The sequence below is a fragment of the Heteronotia binoei genome, chromosome 9 (genome assembly GCF_032191835.1).
Source record: "Heteronotia binoei isolate CCM8104 ecotype False Entrance Well chromosome 9, APGP_CSIRO_Hbin_v1, whole genome shotgun sequence".
Classification (NCBI taxonomy): Eukaryota; Metazoa; Chordata; class Lepidosauria; order Squamata; family Gekkonidae; genus Heteronotia; species Heteronotia binoei.
In genome coordinates this window covers 23,316,315-23,335,225 of record NC_083231.1, presented here as the reverse complement: position 1 = coordinate 23,335,225, position 18,911 = coordinate 23,316,315, and the positions used below count along the sequence as shown (strand labels likewise).

General features: G+C 46.1%; 1 protein-coding gene across 1 annotated transcript in view; it reads left to right on the top strand.

Annotated features, from left to right (window-relative positions):
• The window catches only part of LOC132577568 (phospholipid-transporting ATPase VD-like), a 66,217-nt gene that overhangs the window by 10,168 nt on the left and 37,138 nt on the right, over positions 1–18,911 (top strand). The window contains exons 6-9 of the mRNA XM_060247359.1: positions 253–384; positions 7,795–7,958; positions 11,656–11,832; positions 16,945–17,512. Of these exons, the coding sequence (XP_060103342.1) occupies positions 253–384; positions 7,795–7,958; positions 11,656–11,832; positions 16,945–17,512 (1,041 nt within the window). The remainder of the gene's footprint in view (positions 1–252; positions 385–7,794; positions 7,959–11,655; positions 11,833–16,944; positions 17,513–18,911) is intronic.

Here is an 18,911-nt window from a genome sequence, read left to right as displayed (position 1 = left end):
CATCTTGACATTCCTTAGCTTTCAAGCAGGTACTTTTGACGTCTGTAGATTCCATGGAAGGATCAAAAGTATGGTGGCTACCTCCGGGATGGGAGACTCTGGGGCTGGAACACGAGAAGGGTGGGGCTTGAGGAGGGGAGGGGCTTCAATGGGATATAATGCCATAGAGTCCCTCTTCCCAAGTGGCCATTTTCTCCAGGTGAACTGATCTGGGTTGCACCACTATCTAGCCCAAATCAAATCTGTTTAAAGGTCACGAAACCAAAGTGATGCTGAACAACTCAGGGCCTCGTCACAAGCGGAGCAAACTTGAGAAGAAGGTGAATGGCCATATCTTGTGGTGTGTCCAACTTCTGATAGAGATGTGTTCTATAGCGGCTGTGGGTAAGTTGTGTATGTCAGATACAGGCTGCATTTTTTTTTTGTTCTAGTACTTATGAGGGCTCTTCTTTTTTAAAAAAATGGAGAGGCTGGAGTTGAACTTTGGCCAACCTTCTCCATGCAAAGCAGAAGCTCTTCCACTGAACCATAGCCCCTCCCTCTTCTGTTTCAAAGATTTTGTGGTGGAGCAGTTTGCAGCTCCCTTTCTCACACCTGGTTCTCCAGCAGAGGGACTGTCGGAATTCTGCTACTCATCACTTGGTCGTCAGAGATGAGAACCTTTAAAACTGTTCAACGTGTTCAGACCGGTAATTAGATTGGTAACATTTCTGGAAACTTTGACATCATTGGGATCATAAAAGCGATTCAAAATTGCTGTGTTGGAAAATTTGTAATGATGTATAATTACTGAAAAATGTATCAATGGGATTGCTCTTCCTTTTAAGTGTTTGTAGGGTTGTAGCTTTGAGATGTATTTAGATGATATTAAAATACAGGATTCTAACTATGACTTTTTTTCATTCTGCACTATGCTAATACCAGGGATCTGACGTACAATATGATTTGTAATTTGATGTTGCTGATATTTTTTCCCCTTTGTTTCCTTTTTAAAGGTCATGGGATTTGGTTAATTACATATTTACACAGCCATGAGTTGATAGCATTTTTGGGAGGATTCTATTTGTTTTGGAGGATGATGATTTTATTACAGGTAATTTCACATCTCTGCCACTTCCAGTATATCACTGGGAACGTGAAGCTATCTGTCAAGCATGCTATTTCTATGTATGACTATGCTATTTTTCTGTGTGTTCAGCAGCCAGGCCAGATACAAAGCAGAGCATCACCCTGGCCTTTCACCCTCCTTTCTTTTAACAAAAGGGGATATAATAAATCCATCTGGACCCAGGATGTTTAGAGTAACCTTGTATTAACAGTGTAGAGTGCCTCTCCCCCAGATTCACACAGCCAGGTCTTATCGGTTCTCAGAGAATGTGTGAGAAAGGGAGATATTTTTATTAGCTAACATTCCTTAGCCTAAAGAGATACTAGTGAGTAGCCTTTGAACCCGTGATACAATTTGCATCTTTATGTTATCCTTTTGAAGTTATCTGTAACCTATCCTTTTGAAGCTCTCCTATAAGTTACTATCCAATACTGCGTATGTCATTACTTCCAAGGAGTCTGTCTTTGGGCAAGCTATGGAGTTTTACAATAAAGCAACTTTTGATTAAAGAACAAAAGCTTGATTATTGAGAAATATTGATGCTTGGCACTATCTGAATATGACAGAGTTGATCAAGATGTTTTCCAATGCAAATTGGAACACAATCTGGCATTGTTAAATAAAGCCGTACTAAATTTCTTTCTTTCTTTCTTTCCTTCCTCTTTCCCTCCCTCCCTTCCTTCCTTCCCTCCCAGGTCTTGATTCCAGTTTCTCTTTACGTTTCCATTGAAATTGTGAAATTGGGGCAAATCTACTTAATCCAGAATGAAATAGATTTTTACCACGAAAAGACAGACTCTACGATTAGGTGTAGAGCACTGAATATTGCTGAAGACCTTGGGCAGATCAAGTATATTTTCTCAGACAAGACCGGGACGCTCACAGAGAACAAAATGGTTTTCCGGAGATGTAGCATAGCAGGGCAGGAATACGGACATGAAGAAAACGGTAAATCTGGAATAGCTGATTAGATATGAAAAGTCCCAACATTTTGCATCAGGCCATGCATTTGGGAAGTGAATGCATTAAGCTATCATAGACAAGCTACTTGCCTTTTAGTCTCAGCCCCCTTTCCTTCTGTAACATGGGGGTGGAAAGTGTCAACAACTTGTGGCTGACCTATGGAGAAGGCATATCTCTGCATTCACTCTTTTTTTTAAATTAAAGTTAGCAATTCAGAGAACATGCTTGACCCAACATTACAGCACTATATCAGTATATTGATATTTTAGTGCCTTTTTAAAATAAATGCAGTCATGATTATTGACGTGTCGATAAAAACATGAGCAAAAAGAGGTGGGTGCTGTGATGCCACCAGTGATGACAGCACCCTCCTTTGAAAACCGTTATTATTGCAGAAGAAAATAAATTGACTCCACAGTTGTAAAAATGCAGAGAGAGGGCAGACGTGCAGAAGAATCCTGCCCAAACCAAGCCAGTACAATTTGGAGTAAGTCAAGTACACAGAAAAGCCAATACAATCAAGGAATCCGTTATATTTGTAACCAGTCCCGTAAACTTCAGGTGTTTGGTATCTTTTCAGGGGCTCCAAAACCTTTTTGCTACTGCCTGGAAGTGTGTAACTTGGGGGGAACAGATTGCCATCAATATCCCTGAAGATCACAATGCATGGATAAGGGGCTGTGTTGAGTTTAGTGGGTCAAAAGTTATACCAGTGTATGTGAGGCAAATTTTCTTCAGCCTTACGCTTTCTGTCTCCTGCCTTCCTAATCATATGCTTGTATATTAATGTATTTAATATATACACCCACCTGTCTCCCCAGTATGTGTACACATGTATTGTACTCCCCAGTTCATGTAACCCACCTGTCTCCCCAACAGGGGCTCAAAGTTGCTTATATCGTTTCCCCCTCTTCCCTTTTGTCCTTTCAACAACAATTCTGTGAGGTGGGTTAGGCTGGGAAACTATGACTGGCCCAAGGTTTCCCAGAGTCTCAGTCCTGACCCTCTACTCCCCTACACAACACTGGCTCTCAGCTGGTTCCCTATCAGTTCCATTGACATAAGTTTGTGATACTAGAGATGCAATGAACAAATCACTCTCTCTCTCTGTGGTTGCCAGTCTCCAGGTGGGGCCTAGAGATCTCCTCCTTTTACAACCGATCTCAAGCTAGCAGAGATCAGCTCCCCTGGAGAAAATGTGCTGCTTGAAGGGCATTTGATGTAATTACTAGACTGATCAAAGCCACCAAGTAATACACCATCATTCAGTTTGTCAAAATATATTACAAGGATTGTGTACAACACATAATAAACAAGACAATAATGATAGAAGCCGGCAGTGCTAGGGCCTTTTAAAGTAACAAAAACCCCAGGGGCCCAAAAAACCTGTCCCCAAATGAATAGACATAAGTCCAAACTTGGAAACAGTCCAACTTTCATCTTGAAAGAACTTGATATTCACATTGAAATGAGAAGCTTAATGCTGTGATTAGAGAATGTAGAATGGGGTTCCTAAACAACTGAGCCGTTAAACTGAAGAAAGAATTGAAATGTCATCAAAATCTAGACAGATGTCATTTTTAAGAAATCTGCAGCTATACTCCTCAGGAGCACCCACCTAGTGAATTTCAATTGGACTATTTCCAAGTTTGGACTTATATCTATTCTTTTGGGGATGGGGATTTTTGGTCCCTTGGAGTTTCTGTTACTTTAAAAGACCCTAGCATCACTGGCCTCTATCATTATTGCATTGTTTATTATGTGTTATACGCAATCCTTCTAATATATTTTTGCAAACTGAAAGATGGTGTATTACTTGGTGGCTTTGATCAGCTCCCCTGGAGAAAATAGCTACTTTGAAGGGTGGACTCTGTGGCATTGTACCATGCTGAGGCCCCTCTCCTCTTCAAACCCACCCTCTTCTGGCTCCACCCCCAAAGTCTCCATATATTTTCCAACATAGACCTGGCAACTCGTGTGTGTGTGTGTGTGTGTGAGAGAGAGTGTTTAAAGTGTAGTCAAGTCACAGTAGACTTATGGAGACCCCATAACAGAGGTGATTTGTGATTACTTGCATCTGCGTGGAGGCCCTGGATTTCCTTGGTGGTCTCTTATCCAAGTACTAACTGGGGCTGATCTTGCTTAGCTTCCAAGATCTGATGAGATCAAGCTAGCTTGGGCCCTCCAGATCAGGAGTCAACAGGTTTCCTCCACTGTAAATGTTGTGACAATCATCACAGCCTGAGGGTGTTTTTATACTGACAGTTTGTGACTTTCTATCACCGCATTGGAAACCCACCTTTTACATTACCTAAAGTTCTCACAACTATTTTGCACCGTTGCTGCCCGAAGCATCTACATTTGTTTCGGTGAGATGAGTTCTGGCGCTGCTGCTGCAATGTTTTTCTCAAAACTAGTTTTGATCCGGTCATTTCTCTACAGGCGTTTCAAACTTGTATTGCCCAACGACTCCTCCAAAAGCAACAAGGTGCAGTAATTTGCATGAGAACTGACAGCAATTGAAATTTTTACATATCATTGACTGCCTCGTCTTGTAATTTAAATGTGTATTGTTTTTGCAGTGTTGACAGGATTTCCAAGCAATCGTATACATTTAACTAAACACTGGTATTCCGTCTGCCCTCTAATCAGAGACCATCCCCCCCCCACCCAATTGAAACGCTTTCAGCGGGAAATATAGAAGTTCGGCTACGCAAAATGAGCAGAGCAAATCCACCAATGTAAAAGGAAAATAATTAAAGCGGAACAGTGGCAGGCAATTTGAAGACTCTAAAATTCTGGATCAAACTGAATGTAAAAACACCCGTAATCTACAGTTATTCATTGTGGCACAGAGATCCTTCTTGTGATAGAAACTGAAAGGGGGGGAAATACGTTGTATGTCATTTTGAGCTGGGGAAAGCCAGGCTTGTAACTGACTTCAGGGAAAGCTGTATTTTTGAGTCTCATTCAGTTTCACAATAAGCATGCATACTTGTTGATTTCAATGGGATTTTGGCAAGCTTCTCTGGGAGCAGGGCTGGCATCTTTCTAGCAGGATCAGGGGTCCACCATTCCCAGCTTTTGTTTCCCGCTCCCTGTGATGTCACTTCCTAGGAAAATGAGTTTCAGGCAATCCTCAAAGAATCATGGTATCACTTCCAGGTTTTCTTAGAAAGAAATGTCACTCCGTGTCTGAGCCCCTAAACTCCTCCCAGTTGCCAGACCACGCCCGCCAACCATGTCTGGGATGGAAAAATCTTCTCTGCTACCCCTTGAGATGAATGCAGAGTTGAACAGATTCGTTATTCTTGAAGTTCATATAAATCTCTTTCTCATTTACTTTCCTTCTGCCTTTCTATTTAGCCAACCAACAAAAAAGAGCAGGGGGGGAAATAGTGTTTCAGGTGTCTTTTATGCTTTGTAGCACATTTCTGTGGATTTTTCACAGCTTGCCTGTGCATTTGGTACATTCTGATAACCTGAACTTACCTTTGCTCGCTTGCTTCTGCATTAGCTGCTGGGTTATAACAGCAGGCCAGTTTCATAGATAAATGCGAACATGTCCCAATATCTTAAAAATATAGAATACCCCTCTTATAGAAGGGCTTTTACTCTTGCCAGGTGTGATGTTATGCCATCTAAGGTAACAGGAAGATATCCAACGACCCCATACAATGAAAGAATCTGTTGGTGAGGTGGAAACACTGGAACATATTCTTATTTGTTGTCCTCTCTAGGGACAAGACAATTCTCCCTATTTTGGAACAGTATAAGGTGTTAACAGATAAGATATCTCTGGGGAAACTGCTGGTTGATGAAATTTATTTATTTATTTATTTATTCTATGACTTATATCCCGCCCTTCCCATAAAATGGCTCAGGGCGGCTCACAACAAACGATAAAACAATAAACAGAGTGCAAAGTTATTACATTTAAAAAAGTCAAAGCGTTTAAAACCTAAAAACCTTAAAATCTTAACGTTAAAACTATACAGTATATTTCACTGAAGTCTGATAAGCTACATTTATCTAGTCAGGCGTAGGCTAACCGGAAGAGGCTTGTCTTACAGGCCCTGCGGAACTGAGTAAGATCCCGCAGGGCCCTCACCTCTTCCGGCAGCTGGTTCCACCATGTGGGGGCCATTGTAGAAAAGGCCCTGTCTCTGGTTGTCTTGAGACGGACTTCTTTGGGCCCGGGGATGGTGAGAAGGTTTTGCATCCCAGACCTCAGTACTCTCTGGGGAACGTGTGGGGAGAGACGGTCCTTCAGGTAGGCAGGTCCCAGGCCATATAGGGCTTTAAAGGTAATGACCAGCACCTTGTACCGGACTCGGTATATTATTGGAAGCCAGTGCAGAGCCTGAAGACCCAGCCGAATGTGCCCCCACCTTGGGAGGCCCAGTAACAGCCGGGCCGCGGCATTCTGCACCAGCTGCAATTTCCGGGTCCGGCACAGGGGCAGCCCCATGTAGAGGGCATTGCAGTAATCCAACCTCGAGGTGACCGTAGCATGGATCACTGTTGCTAGGTCGTCGCGGTCCAAGAAGGGGGCCAACTGCCTTGCCCGCCTAAGATGAAAAAACGCGGACTTGGCAGTGGTTGCTATCTGAGCCTCCATCTTTAGGGACGGCTCCAGTAGCACCCCCAGGCTTTTGACCCTGTCCGCCGCCGTCAGCGGCGCACCATCAAAAACCGGCAGGGGGATTTCCCCCCCCCCCCCCCCGGTCTACGACGGCCCAAACAAAGGACCTCTGTCTTCGCAGGATTCAGTCTCAGTCCACTCAGTCTGAGCCACTCAGCCACGGCCTGTAATGCCCGATCTAGGTTTTCTGGGGCGCAGACCGGTTGACCGTCCATAAGTAGATAGAGCTGGGTGTCATCAGCATACTGGTGACACCCCAGCCCATACCTTCGGGCAATCTGGGCAAGAGGTCGCATATAGATGTTAAATAACATCAGGGAGAGAACTGCTCCCTGGGGCACTCCACATAGCAGCAATCACTAGGTTTTGTGTCCAAGTGATCAAACAGAAGAATAGTTTTAATTCATAGGAGCTTTCTCTTTCGGTCTAGATTACTGCTATGTACTAAAATTTTACCTATCTTTTACCTGCATTTTAATGTTGTTGTATTATATGGACATGTATTTTAGTAGTATACCTTTGACAGATTTGTGCTTTTTATTTCTGATTGGTCTGTGCTTTTTACCTGGTCTATGACTGTTATAATAAACACTACTACCACTACATAGATAAATGAGTAGGCATTTTTAATAAAGACCAAGCTCCACAGCCTCAGGATAGAAATGTTAAAATATACATAAACCAGGGCCCGCCTTAGACTATCCGGCACCCTAGGCAAGGCTAACTTCTGGTACCCCCCCCCCAGCACTGATAACCAATATTCCCTCTAAGCTGAGTCAATGTGAGCTAGCTCACAGTTTTTTAGCCTCCAGCTCACATGTTTTTGTCTTAGGCTCAGGAAAAAATGGCTCCAGAGCAAACTAGCTCACAACTTGAACGCCAGTAGCTCACAAAGTAGAATTCTTGCTCACAAGACTTCACAGCTTAGAGGGAGTATTGATGATAACCTCACTGGGTCACATGGGGGACTGCCCAACTGAGCACCCCCAGAAGTCTGACGCCCTAGGCAATTGCCTAGTTCGCCTAGTGGCAGAGCCGTCCCTGACATAAACTATGTATTTTTTTTCTCTCTCTCTAGCTAAGAGGTTAGAGTTATATCAAGAAGATGAGGAAGATGAGGACCTGCCCTTTCCCTCAGGTAGTTCAAGGAAATTGTCAAGAATGAAGATGTCCCACATAAACAGAAGCAGTTTTGCAGTAGGATCCTGCCTCATGAGGCAGCTGGCCTTCAGCAGCCCCATTGTAAGTGCCCCACAGATTTAATCCAGCCTTGTAAATTTCCTTTAATGTTATCGGTGGCAGCCCCAATAATCTGGAACACCCTCCCAGAAGCCAGCAGGGCCCCGCGGGACTTATCACAGTTCCACAGGGCCTGCAAGACTGAATTGTTCCAGATTTTTTTTTATTGGATTTATATCCCGCCCTCCACTCCGAAGAGTCTCAGAGCGGCTCACAATCTCCTTTACCTTCCTCCCCCACAACAAACACCCTGTGAGGTGGGTGGGGCTGGAGAGGGCTCTCACAACAGCTGCCCTTTCAAGGACAACCTCTGCCAGAGCTATGGCTGACCCAAGGCCATGCTAGCAGGTGCAAGTGGAGGAGTGGGGAATCAAACCCGGTTCTCCCAGATAAGAGTCCGCACACTTAACCACTACACCAAACCGGCATATGACATCTTCATGGGAGAGGGCTGCCACCTCAACTGGACCTATCTTGTATTAGTCCCAACTGCCTAGGATTCGACGGCTTTGGAGAGAAGAAGATACTATATGATCCTCCCTAGAATAGATGTAATAGCACCATTGTGATTTTATTTGATTGTTTGATTGTTTGAATATTGTTTACTAATGTTGCCTTTGTTTTATGTTGTTAGCTGCCTTGAGTCTTTGTAGAATGGGTGGGATATAAATCTAACGTAATTAATAAATAAATAAAGCAACAAACAAACTATTTTATTTAGTAAACATTTTTATACCCCACCTTTCCTAGTGTCTCAAGGCAGCTTATAAATGATAATTAAAGCATTAGGTTTCAAACATAATAATCTGCCCACCAAAGGACTTGCCAATCTACTTGTGTTACTAGCCTACCTGCTCATTCATCTCTACTAGTGATTTCAATGTCAGAGATGTTTTTTTGTAAAGCTTTCCTTCCTGCCTGCCTGGCCAACTGGGGGGCAATTCTTCCTATGTGATTGCTGAGGTTTCCTACCTATGCAATCCACCCACAATAAAGAGTAGCAATGGGTGACCAGTGGGGCATTGATCTCCCCCTCGTCTGAAATGGCAAGTGAAATAAAGCAACTGGGCAGTAGGGTTGTCAGCCTCCTGGTGGAACTGGGGGTCCCCCGGAATTACAGCGCATCTCATGACTGCAGAGATCAGTTCCCCTGGAAAACAGATGCTTCAGAGGGACGACTCTATGGCAACATACTCCACCGAAGTCCCTGACCAATACCTCACTAGCAGTTGCTACACCCCCAGAACAAGCAACCCATTCCCCACCAGTTCTTGCACAGGCACACTGTAATCCACGGCTCCCTCCAGTTTCCCTCACAATGAGATACTCTTGTTTTTTGGATATCTGGAAGCTGCAAGGGAAATTGGAGGGAGTTGCAAGTCAAAATGCGTCTGTGCAGCAACTAGTAGAGTATCGATTGCTTGCACCGAGGAAAGCAACTGCTGGTGAGGAATCAGTCCCTGTCTTCCTTAGGTTACACCCCCAGTTTGCCGGCATTTCCCAACTTGGACCAAGCAACCCTAGCCTCCACTCCCACCCCTGCTGGTGGCCAAGGGGGACCTGGCAACCCTAACTGGCAGGCTCCATTCTGTTGCTCTTATTCTCTGCACATTTAAGGGTATGACAAGCTGGGAACCCATACGTTGGGGAAACAATTGGCAGATCCTGCCCACCCTCCACATCTCTCCTTCCTGGCCTTATCAGCTCTTTCCAATTATCAAAATACTCCTCCCCACCATCCTCTTTAACTGACCCTCAACCTTTGTCAACATCCCATGCCTCCTGGGGCATTTTCCAGACTTCATCAGGACGTTTTTCTTTTCTTTGGGTTAATTTCTTCTGATTGCATTTTTACATATACAGAGAATCCTGTCTCGACTGTGGGTTTGCCTGTTTTTCTGATTGTCACGGGGACAATTCCTGTTCAGTGTAGCCAGGGCTATCCCCCTCCAGCCTTGAGAGGCTTCTATTGCCCAGCCACTGCCAGTCACCTAGGGGGTGTGCTGTATGGACCCCTTCAGCCTGCTTCTTCAAGGCAGGAAGCAGGGGACACTCTAAAGGTGGGGCCTTGGGCAGTTTCCCCAATTGACTCTGCCCAAGGGATGGTGGTAGATACAGCGACAGAGCAGGAACTCCAGGTCTTTACCTTCACTTTCCAACTTGGCCTACTAGTAACGCAGCCCTATTGGTGGGGGGAAGTGCCATCAAGTCACAGCCGGCTCATTGCATCCCTTTGTGGGGCTTTCAAGGCAAGAGACGTTCAGAGGGGGTCTGCTGTTGCCTGCTTTTGCATAGCAGGCCTAGCATTCCTTTGAGGTCTCCCATTAGGGTTGCCAAGTCCAATTCAAGAAATATCTGGGGACTTTGGGGGTGGAGCCAGGAGACTTTGGGGGTGGAGCCAGGAGATGTTGGGGGTGGAGCCAGGAGCAAGGGTGTGACAAGCATAATTGAACTCCAAGGGAGTTCTGGCCATCACATTTAAAGGGACAGCACACCTTTTAGAATGCCTTCCTTCCATAGAAAATAATGAAGGATAGGGGCACCTTCTTTTGGGGCTCATAAAATTGGACCCCCTGGTCCAATCCTTTTGAAACTTGGGAGGTATTTTGGGGAGAGGCACTAGATGCTATACAGAAAATTTGGCACCTCTGCCTCAGAAAACAGCCCCCCCAGAGCCCCTGACACCCGAGGATCAATTCCCCATCATTCCCTATGGGAATCGTTCTTGGAGGTGCATAATTGCTGTGGGGGTGGAGCTTCCCCCGCCGGCCAGCTGGCTGGGGGAGGGGGGAAGCCTATAAAACCAGGGGATCCCCCGCTGGGACCTGGGGATTGGGAAGCCTATCTCCCATCCAAATACTAGCCAGGGGCTGAACCTAGGCTTGCCGATCCCCAGGTCCCAGCAGGGGTTCTTCCGCTTTCCCAGGCTCCTTCCTGCCCCCAGTCAGCTGGCTGGGGAGGAAGCCCTGTCCCCAGAGGACTATGTGCCTTTCCTCCTCTGGAGGCTTCAGTCTCCAATTGAAAGGCTTCCTCTTGGGATGGTGTGTCTGTGTTACTTTGAAGAAGTTGGCAGCAACTCATGAGTAGAGAGGCCAATCCCTCACTTCAGAGTCGCCAGAAACAGGGGGGGGAGGGAAACATCTGCTGAGCACTTCATTATTCCCTATGTGGAGATCGAATCTCATAGGGTATAATGGGGAATTGATCTGGAAGTTTCAGGGGTTCTGGGGGAGCTGAAGTTTTAGGTAGAGGCACCAAATTTTCTGTATAGTATCTAGTGCCTCTCCCCAAAGTACGCCCCAAGTTTCAAAACGATTGGACCAGGGGGTCCAATTCTATGAGCCCCAAAAGAAGGTGCCCCTATCCTTCATTATTTCCTATGGAAGGAAGGCATTTTAAAAGGTGGGCTGTCCCTTTAAATGTGATGGCCCAAACTCCCTTGGAGTTCAATTATGCTTGTCACACCCTTGTTCCTGGCTCCGCCCCAATGTCTCCTGGCTCCACCCCCAAAGTCCCCAAATATTTCTTGAATTGGACTTAGCAACCCTAGCTGAACCTGTTTACCTCTCAGGATCTGGTAAGATTGGGCTAGCCTGGTCAGGGCAATACATCCCTTTTAGTACAATACTTTAAGGTAATATCTTGCAACATGTACTTGATTAATGAATTGTGATGTTCTTATTTTGTTAAAAACCAACAGGAGACTGACGTTGTGCCAGACATACTGCTAATGCAGAAATTTAGTCGAATCTCTTACAATGTGTATGAACGCTCCGAGCACATGACCTCGGAGGCTGTGTACATCACTGAGTTTTTCATCGCTCTGGCAGTTTGCAACACCGTTGTTGTTTCAACACCTACTGAACCAAGTCAAAAGGTGAGAGGCAATGGCGCAAAACCCAAAATCCTGTGCAGCACACCTCAGCCTACTGCAGAATCTTAATTACCTCCCCCTCCCTCCACACACACACACACCCCGGTGCCTTGTAGTTGTTTGCATGGTGTGAATACAAGAACCGCATTTTATAAACAATTATCTTTCTCCTCTCTTGATTTGACATGTTCCCTTGTGGGAAAGAAGTCACTATTGCAGTTGAACCACATGGTTCAGTGATTTTATATGCAATGCCCAGTCAGAGGTGGGGGGGTGGAAGTTAGGCACAAAGTAAAATTTGACTTGGATGTTTTCTGTTTTTTGTATTGTGGCTTCTGAAGGAGGGGGCAGTACATTTAAATCAGGAAGACAAGGGTTGTCTTTTTTGTTTGTTTCAACACATGGCACTTTACAAATCTGACCGTCCCATGTGTTTATGTAAAAATGCGCTTTCTTTGCTTTCTATTCGTTGCTGATCATTCTATCTGTTTGTTTTTGTACTGGTTTAACCTTTATTTTTTTATTGCAGGGGTGGGGAATAGGGTTGCCAAGTCCAATTCAAGAAATATTTGGGGACTTTGGGGGTGAAGCCAGGAGACTTTGGGGGTGGAGCCAGGAGACATTGGGGCAGAGCCAGAAACAAGGGTGTGACAAGCATAATTGAACTCCAAGGGAATTCTGGCCATCAAATTTAAAGGGACAGCACACCTTTTTAAATGTCTTCCTTCCATAGGAAATAATGAAGGATAGGGGCACCTTCTTTTGGGGCTCATAGAATTGGACCCCCTTGTCCAATCATTTTGAAACTTGGGAGGTACTTTGGGGAGAGGCACTAGATACTATACTGAAAATTAGCTGCCTCTACCTCAAAAAACAGCTCCCCCAGAGCCCCCAAAACCCCCAGATCAATTCCCCATTATACCCTATGAGAATCAATCTCCACATAGGGAATAATGAAGTGCCCAGCTAGGGTTGCCAAGTCCAATTTAAGAAATATCTGGGGACTTTGGGGGTGGAACCTGGAGATATTAGGGGTGGAGCCAAGATCAAGGCTGTGACAAGCATAACTGAACTCCAAAGGGAGTTCTGGCTATCACATTTAAAGGGACAGCACACCTTTTCAATGCCTTCCTCCCATAGGAAATAATGAAGGATAGGGGCACCTTCTTTTGGGGCTCATAAAATTGGACCCCATGGTCCAATCGTTTTGAAACTTGGGGGGTATTTTGGGGAGAGGCACTAGATGCTATACTGAAAATTTGGTGCCTCTACCTCAAAAAAACAGCCCCCCCAGGGCCCCAGATACCTGCAGATCAATTCTCCATTATTTTCTATGGGAATAAATCTCCATAGGGAATAATAGAGGTCCCAGCAGACATTTCTCTCCTCTCCCCCCGCTTTCTGACAACCCTAAAGCCGGGGGGGGGGACCCTCCAAACTGGGGGATGCTCTGCCCCCACCTGGGGATTGGCAACCCTATGCCAGCAGACATTTCCCTCCCCCCCCTCGGTTTCTGGCGACTCTGAAGCGAGGGATTGGCCTCTCTACTCACAAGTTGCTGCCAACTTCTTCAAAGTAACACAGACACACCATCCCAAGAGGAAGCCTTTCAATTGGAGACTGAAGCCTCCGGAGGTGGAAAGGCACATGGTCCTCTGGGGGCGGGGCTTCCCCCCGCCGGCCAGCTGACTGGGGGTGGGAAGGAGCCTGGGAAAGCCGAAGAACTCCCGCTGGGACCTGGGGATTGGCAAGCCTAGTGGGGAACCTTTTTTCTGCCAAGGGCCATATGGATATTGATAACATCATTTGCAGGCCATAAAAATTATCAACTTAAAAAACAGTGCTCCGCTGAGGGAGAATGATTCAGGCCAGCAAAATTAACGCAAATAATTGTTTTTCTATTTGAAGTCATGTGGGGAGTGCCTAATCTGGTGCACACACACACACACACACACACACATGGCCCACTGCCCTAGGCAAATGGCTAGATCCAGGGCTTTTTTGTAGATAAAGCCCAGCAGAAACTCAGTAGCATATCAGACCACATCCCCTAATATTAGCATATTATGTCACACAGTCATTACATTAGCATATTAGGCCACACCATTTGGGGTAATCAAGTGCAAACTATACTGTGACAGTAACTGTTCCAGGCCCTGCAGCAATTCTGGCCAGCCAGCCAGGCCCCAGGGAGGCTGCCACATAGTACATCTGGGCCCTGTGATCCCTGCCTGGCCCTGGGGAGGCTGCTGCACAACACGACTGAGCCCCACGATCCTCGCTGACCAGCCAGGCCCCAGGGAGGCTGCCACATGGCTCGGTTCGGTCCAGCAATCCCTGAGGGCCACACCAAGTGACTTCGAGGGCTGTATATGGCCCTCGGGACGGAGGTTCCCCACCCCTGTTTTATTGTAATGTCAAGTTTTACATCAATTTTAAAAGTCTGCCCCAGTTTGGGGACTGAGTTTTGGTGGAAAGGAAAGGACATATGTGCATTTAATAGTAAATAAATAAAATCAGGCTTTCTTGTGCAGGCACAAAAAATGACCACTGAAAACCTAGTTTTGGAAGTTAACATTCTGGGATGTTGGCATCTGCCTATCACAGTGTGCATAGTATCGTGTATGTTAGGAAGGGGGAAGTCACCCTTAGGTGTCTACAGATGAATGTTTCCTTTAGAAAAGCTTACGATGGAATGTTTATTTTCACAAAGAAAAATCATAATGCCAAGTAAATCTTTTATAATATAGTGGGTTCCAAGCATCAAGGAGATGAGGCAACAGTGATACAGCTCTTTATTAGAGACAGCATGGTAAGGGCTGCTCCCAGCAAGACTGCTGAAAGGGCCTACTGGTCAAACCTATGTACAACTCTCGGTTCCCGCACAAGCATGCCATTGGTTCATTCAAACAGGCAGGGGGCCTGTGATTGGAGCAGGGCAGCAGGTATTTGGATCCTACTGCCCGTTGTTCCCAAGTTCCCAAGCTCTGCTCTCCTGGCTCCAATGAGCCCGGCCAGAATCATATACGACACTCCTATACATAACGCCTTTCTTTGTTGAAAAACTGCTTCATTCTCTAAATTCTTCCCCAGTTACAATACCGTCTTCTAAGTATGTATACTTTGCTTGTTCTCTCAGATGTGTACTGAAAGTTCTCTGGAGCTTAGACTCCCCCCTCCCTGCCCCTTTGTTTGAAAATCCAAGTGCTGTTAAGATCTTAAGCCTGTGAGTCATTTTAAGTGCCATCCTAACCAGAGTTACACCCTTTTAAGTCAGCTGAAGTTAATGGGCTTACATGTAATGCCACTTACAATTGAACAGTTATTTATTGAAATTGTTATACCCCACTTTTCTTTTGTTACTCACTTTCAAGATTAGAAATATACAAAATGCAATAAAACTCCATGTCCCCAAATGCCTGCAGCTTAAACCCTCATGGGGAAACCCTGGTAAATAAAATGACTTTATGATACTTCTTAAAAACTTATGAGACGGTGTCCCTCTCACCTCCTGAGGGAGCCCATTCCACCATGTGGGAGCCACTATAGAGAATAGGCTTCCCAATCCCCAGGTCCCAGCGGGGGATCCCCTGGTTTTACAGGCTTCCCCCCTCCCCCAGCCAGCTGGCCGGCGGGGGAAGCTCCACCTCCACAGCCATTATGCACCTCCAGGAACGATTCCCATAGGGAATGATGGGGAATTGATCCATGGGTGTCAGAGGCTCTGGGGGGGCTGTTTTTTGAGGTAGAGGTGCCAAATTTTCCATATAGCATCTAGTGCCTCTCCCCAAAATACCTCCCAAGTTTCAAAAGGATTGGACCAGGGGGTCCAATTCTATGAGCCCCAAAAGAAGGTGCCCCTATCCTTCATTATTTTCTGTGGAAGGAAGGCATCCTACAAGGTGTGCTGTCCCTTTAAATGTGATGGCCAGAACTCCCTTGGAGTTCAATTATGCTTGTCACACCCTTGCTCCTGGCTCCGCCCCCAATGTCTCCTGGCTCCACCCCCAAAGTCTCCTGGCTCCTCCCCCAAAGTCCCCAGATATTTCTTGAATTGGACTTGGCAACCCTAATAGAGAAGGCTCTAGTAGGTGTCGAGCAGGACACCATAGGCAGAGGAATAAGCAGACGGTGGTAACCAGAAGACAGCAGCTACCATAAGGGGAGATGTGGCACTTCATATATGTGGCACTTAGTCTGTGGAGCACTTTGAATGGAATTCAAAATCTGCAAACTGGCAACCATTGCAGTTCTTTAAAAACCAGCAGGGACATGTTCCTTTCACCTAGTGCCAGACGTATTAGTCAAGCTGCTGCTTTTGAACCAGCTGTAGTTTCTGGGTTGTCTTCGAGGGCAGCACAGTGTAGATCCAACTGAGCTGGTGGGAGAGTTGGTGAACCAAATGCAGCTGAGAGAAGGCCACTGTACCAACCTACTGGTTCCATGAGCACCCTCAGGCCCTGAGGCTGATTTTGCAAAGGCCAACACCATTCCATCCTAGACAAGTGGTTCCAGACCCTCCAAAGCATCAGCCTTCCCAGTTATATCTGTCTTTTCTGGATATGAGCTTTAGCTTGTTCTGCCTCAGCCATGGCAACACAGTTCCAAAGCTGAACTTTTAATTTTCCTCAAGGGCTCAAGATCAATAGAGCACTTCTGGGCTCCTTGCTGCAGATCACCTTTAGCAATTTTGGCTGTGGTCCAAGGGTTTGCCTGTTTGCTCTTAGCGTGGGGTCTTCTCGAGACTTGCAGAAGGAAGACTGTACACAGTTGCTCTTAAGCTAACTATATACAAGGTTTATTTACAATATTTATACAGACTGACAAAGTGCTCCGCCAACACATCCACTATACACACACCACACTCAGCACAGGCATATAGTACATTTATACAATTCAGTACCCAATCAGCTTAGTGCCGAGTCACTAAGCACTACCCCATTACATCATCTTGGCTGATGCAACCTGGAGCAATGCCAGTTTGTTCCGCTGTCATTTAGACCATCTAGATCTAGCTGTGGCCTGTAGACTGGATATGCTGACATTGCCACTATCTTCTGCTTTAAGAACATGGATTGTACCCCTGTGACAGTTTCTGAAATTATTCCCTTGCAGGGTCTTTGGCCTTCAGTAACTAGACTACCTGATATACCTTTGGATGAATTTAAGAAGGTGTTAGACAAGTTCTCCATCCGGAAACTGAGCTCCTCGCCAGCACCAGCTGCAGGTTCCAGAGTTACATGGGCTGAAAGCCCCAGGAATGTTATGCATACGTTGGATGTTTGTGAAGCGCATGCACGATCCTCTGTTGACTCGCCAAGCCCTGATGCACCAGTGCAAAGAGAACTCCTGGAGTTACCTTCGGCCTCTATTCCTCGATTTCAGTCTCAGCCATTTTCTGAATCTCAGCTGTGCTACGAGGCCGAGAGTCCTGACGAAGCAGCCCTGGTCCATGCGGCCAGAGCATATTCGTGCACCTTAACATCAAGGAGTCCTGATCAGGTTACAGTAGACTTTGCTCCTTTAGGAACTTTAACATTTCAGTTGTTGCACATCCTGCCTTTTGACTCCTTACGGAAACGGATGTCTGTGGTGGTTAGGCACCCTATCTTGAAACAAGTTGTGGTGTACACGAAAGGGGCGGATTCCGCCATAATGGATTTGCTGGAGCCGGAACCCACAGGTAAAGATGACACCTTGGCTGGCTTTCTGAAATGATGCAACTGTGTTGTTGTTTCTTTAATGCAAATCTAGTTAATAATGTGTTGCCAGGTACGAAACAGTCACTTGAAAAACTGTCTTTTTAAATGCAGTTAGTAACATCTAGTTAAAAAGCATTTTGCATTGTGGCCCACACCTGTGGAACCTTGTCACCAAAGACAGCTGAAGGGCTTTTGGCAACCTACGCCCAATGGCCATGGTGTTTATAATATAGTGGGTTCTATGCATTGAAGAGGCGAGGTGGTCATGATAATCAGCTCTTTTTAATAGATACAACATGGTAGGTGGCTGTACTACCAAGATTGAGGAATGGGGCCCGTGGGGCCAACTATATACAACTCTGGGTTCCCCTGCAAGCACCTTATCGGATCATTCAAACCAGCTAGAAGTCTCTGACTGGAGCAGGACAGCAGGGATTTGGATCCGGCTGCCCATTGTTCCTGAGTCCCCAAGCTCTGTTCATATGGCTCCAATGAGCCAGGAAGGAGCACTTAATTCAGTCATTATTTGAGCCCAGTGCACAACAGTGTACCTCCCCTGCCAGCTAGCCCAGGCGTGCCCAAACTGCTTGTCAACTTGTGACCCATGCGGCGGGGGGGGGGGGGGAGGCTGCACAGGGCTTCCTGCTTTCTGTGCTCCTGATGCCCCCACCAGTGGATCGGCTGCCTGTGCTTGTTAACCTGAGTCAAGAGCTTGGTCTTCTTTAGATGCTGCCCATCTTGTTTTCTCTTTGTCAGCACTTTATCGTTAGAGTTGTTGGGCTTATCTTTCTGCATTTGATTACCATTCCCAGTGTTTGTGATAACTTAATGATCCATTTATTGCTATAATTACTATGGCATCCTCCTAGGGTTGCCAAGTTCAGTTCAAGAAATATCTGGGGACTTTGGGCGTGGAGCCAGGAGACTTTGGGGGTGGAGACAGGAGACATTGGGAGTGGACTCATGAGCAAGGTTGGAACAACTGCAATTGAACTCGAAAGGCAGTTCTGGCCATCACATTGAAAGGGACGGCACACCTTTTCAATGCCTTCCCTCCATTAGAAATAATGAAGGATAGGGGCACCTTTTGGGGGGAGCTCATAGAATTGGCCCCCCTGGTCCAATCCTTTTGAAACTTGGAGGGTGTTTTGAGGAAAGGCATCAAATGCTATGCTGCAAATTTCATGCCTCTACCTCAAAGAACATCCCACCCGCCCCAGAACCCCAGATATCCGCGGATCAATTCCCCATTATTCCCTATGGGAATCGTTCTCCATAGGGAATACAGAATGCCCAGTAGACATTTCCCTCCCCCCACCCCACTTTCTAAAGCAGGGGGAGGGCCTCCAAACCGGGGAATCCCCTGCCCCCTTCCTCTCT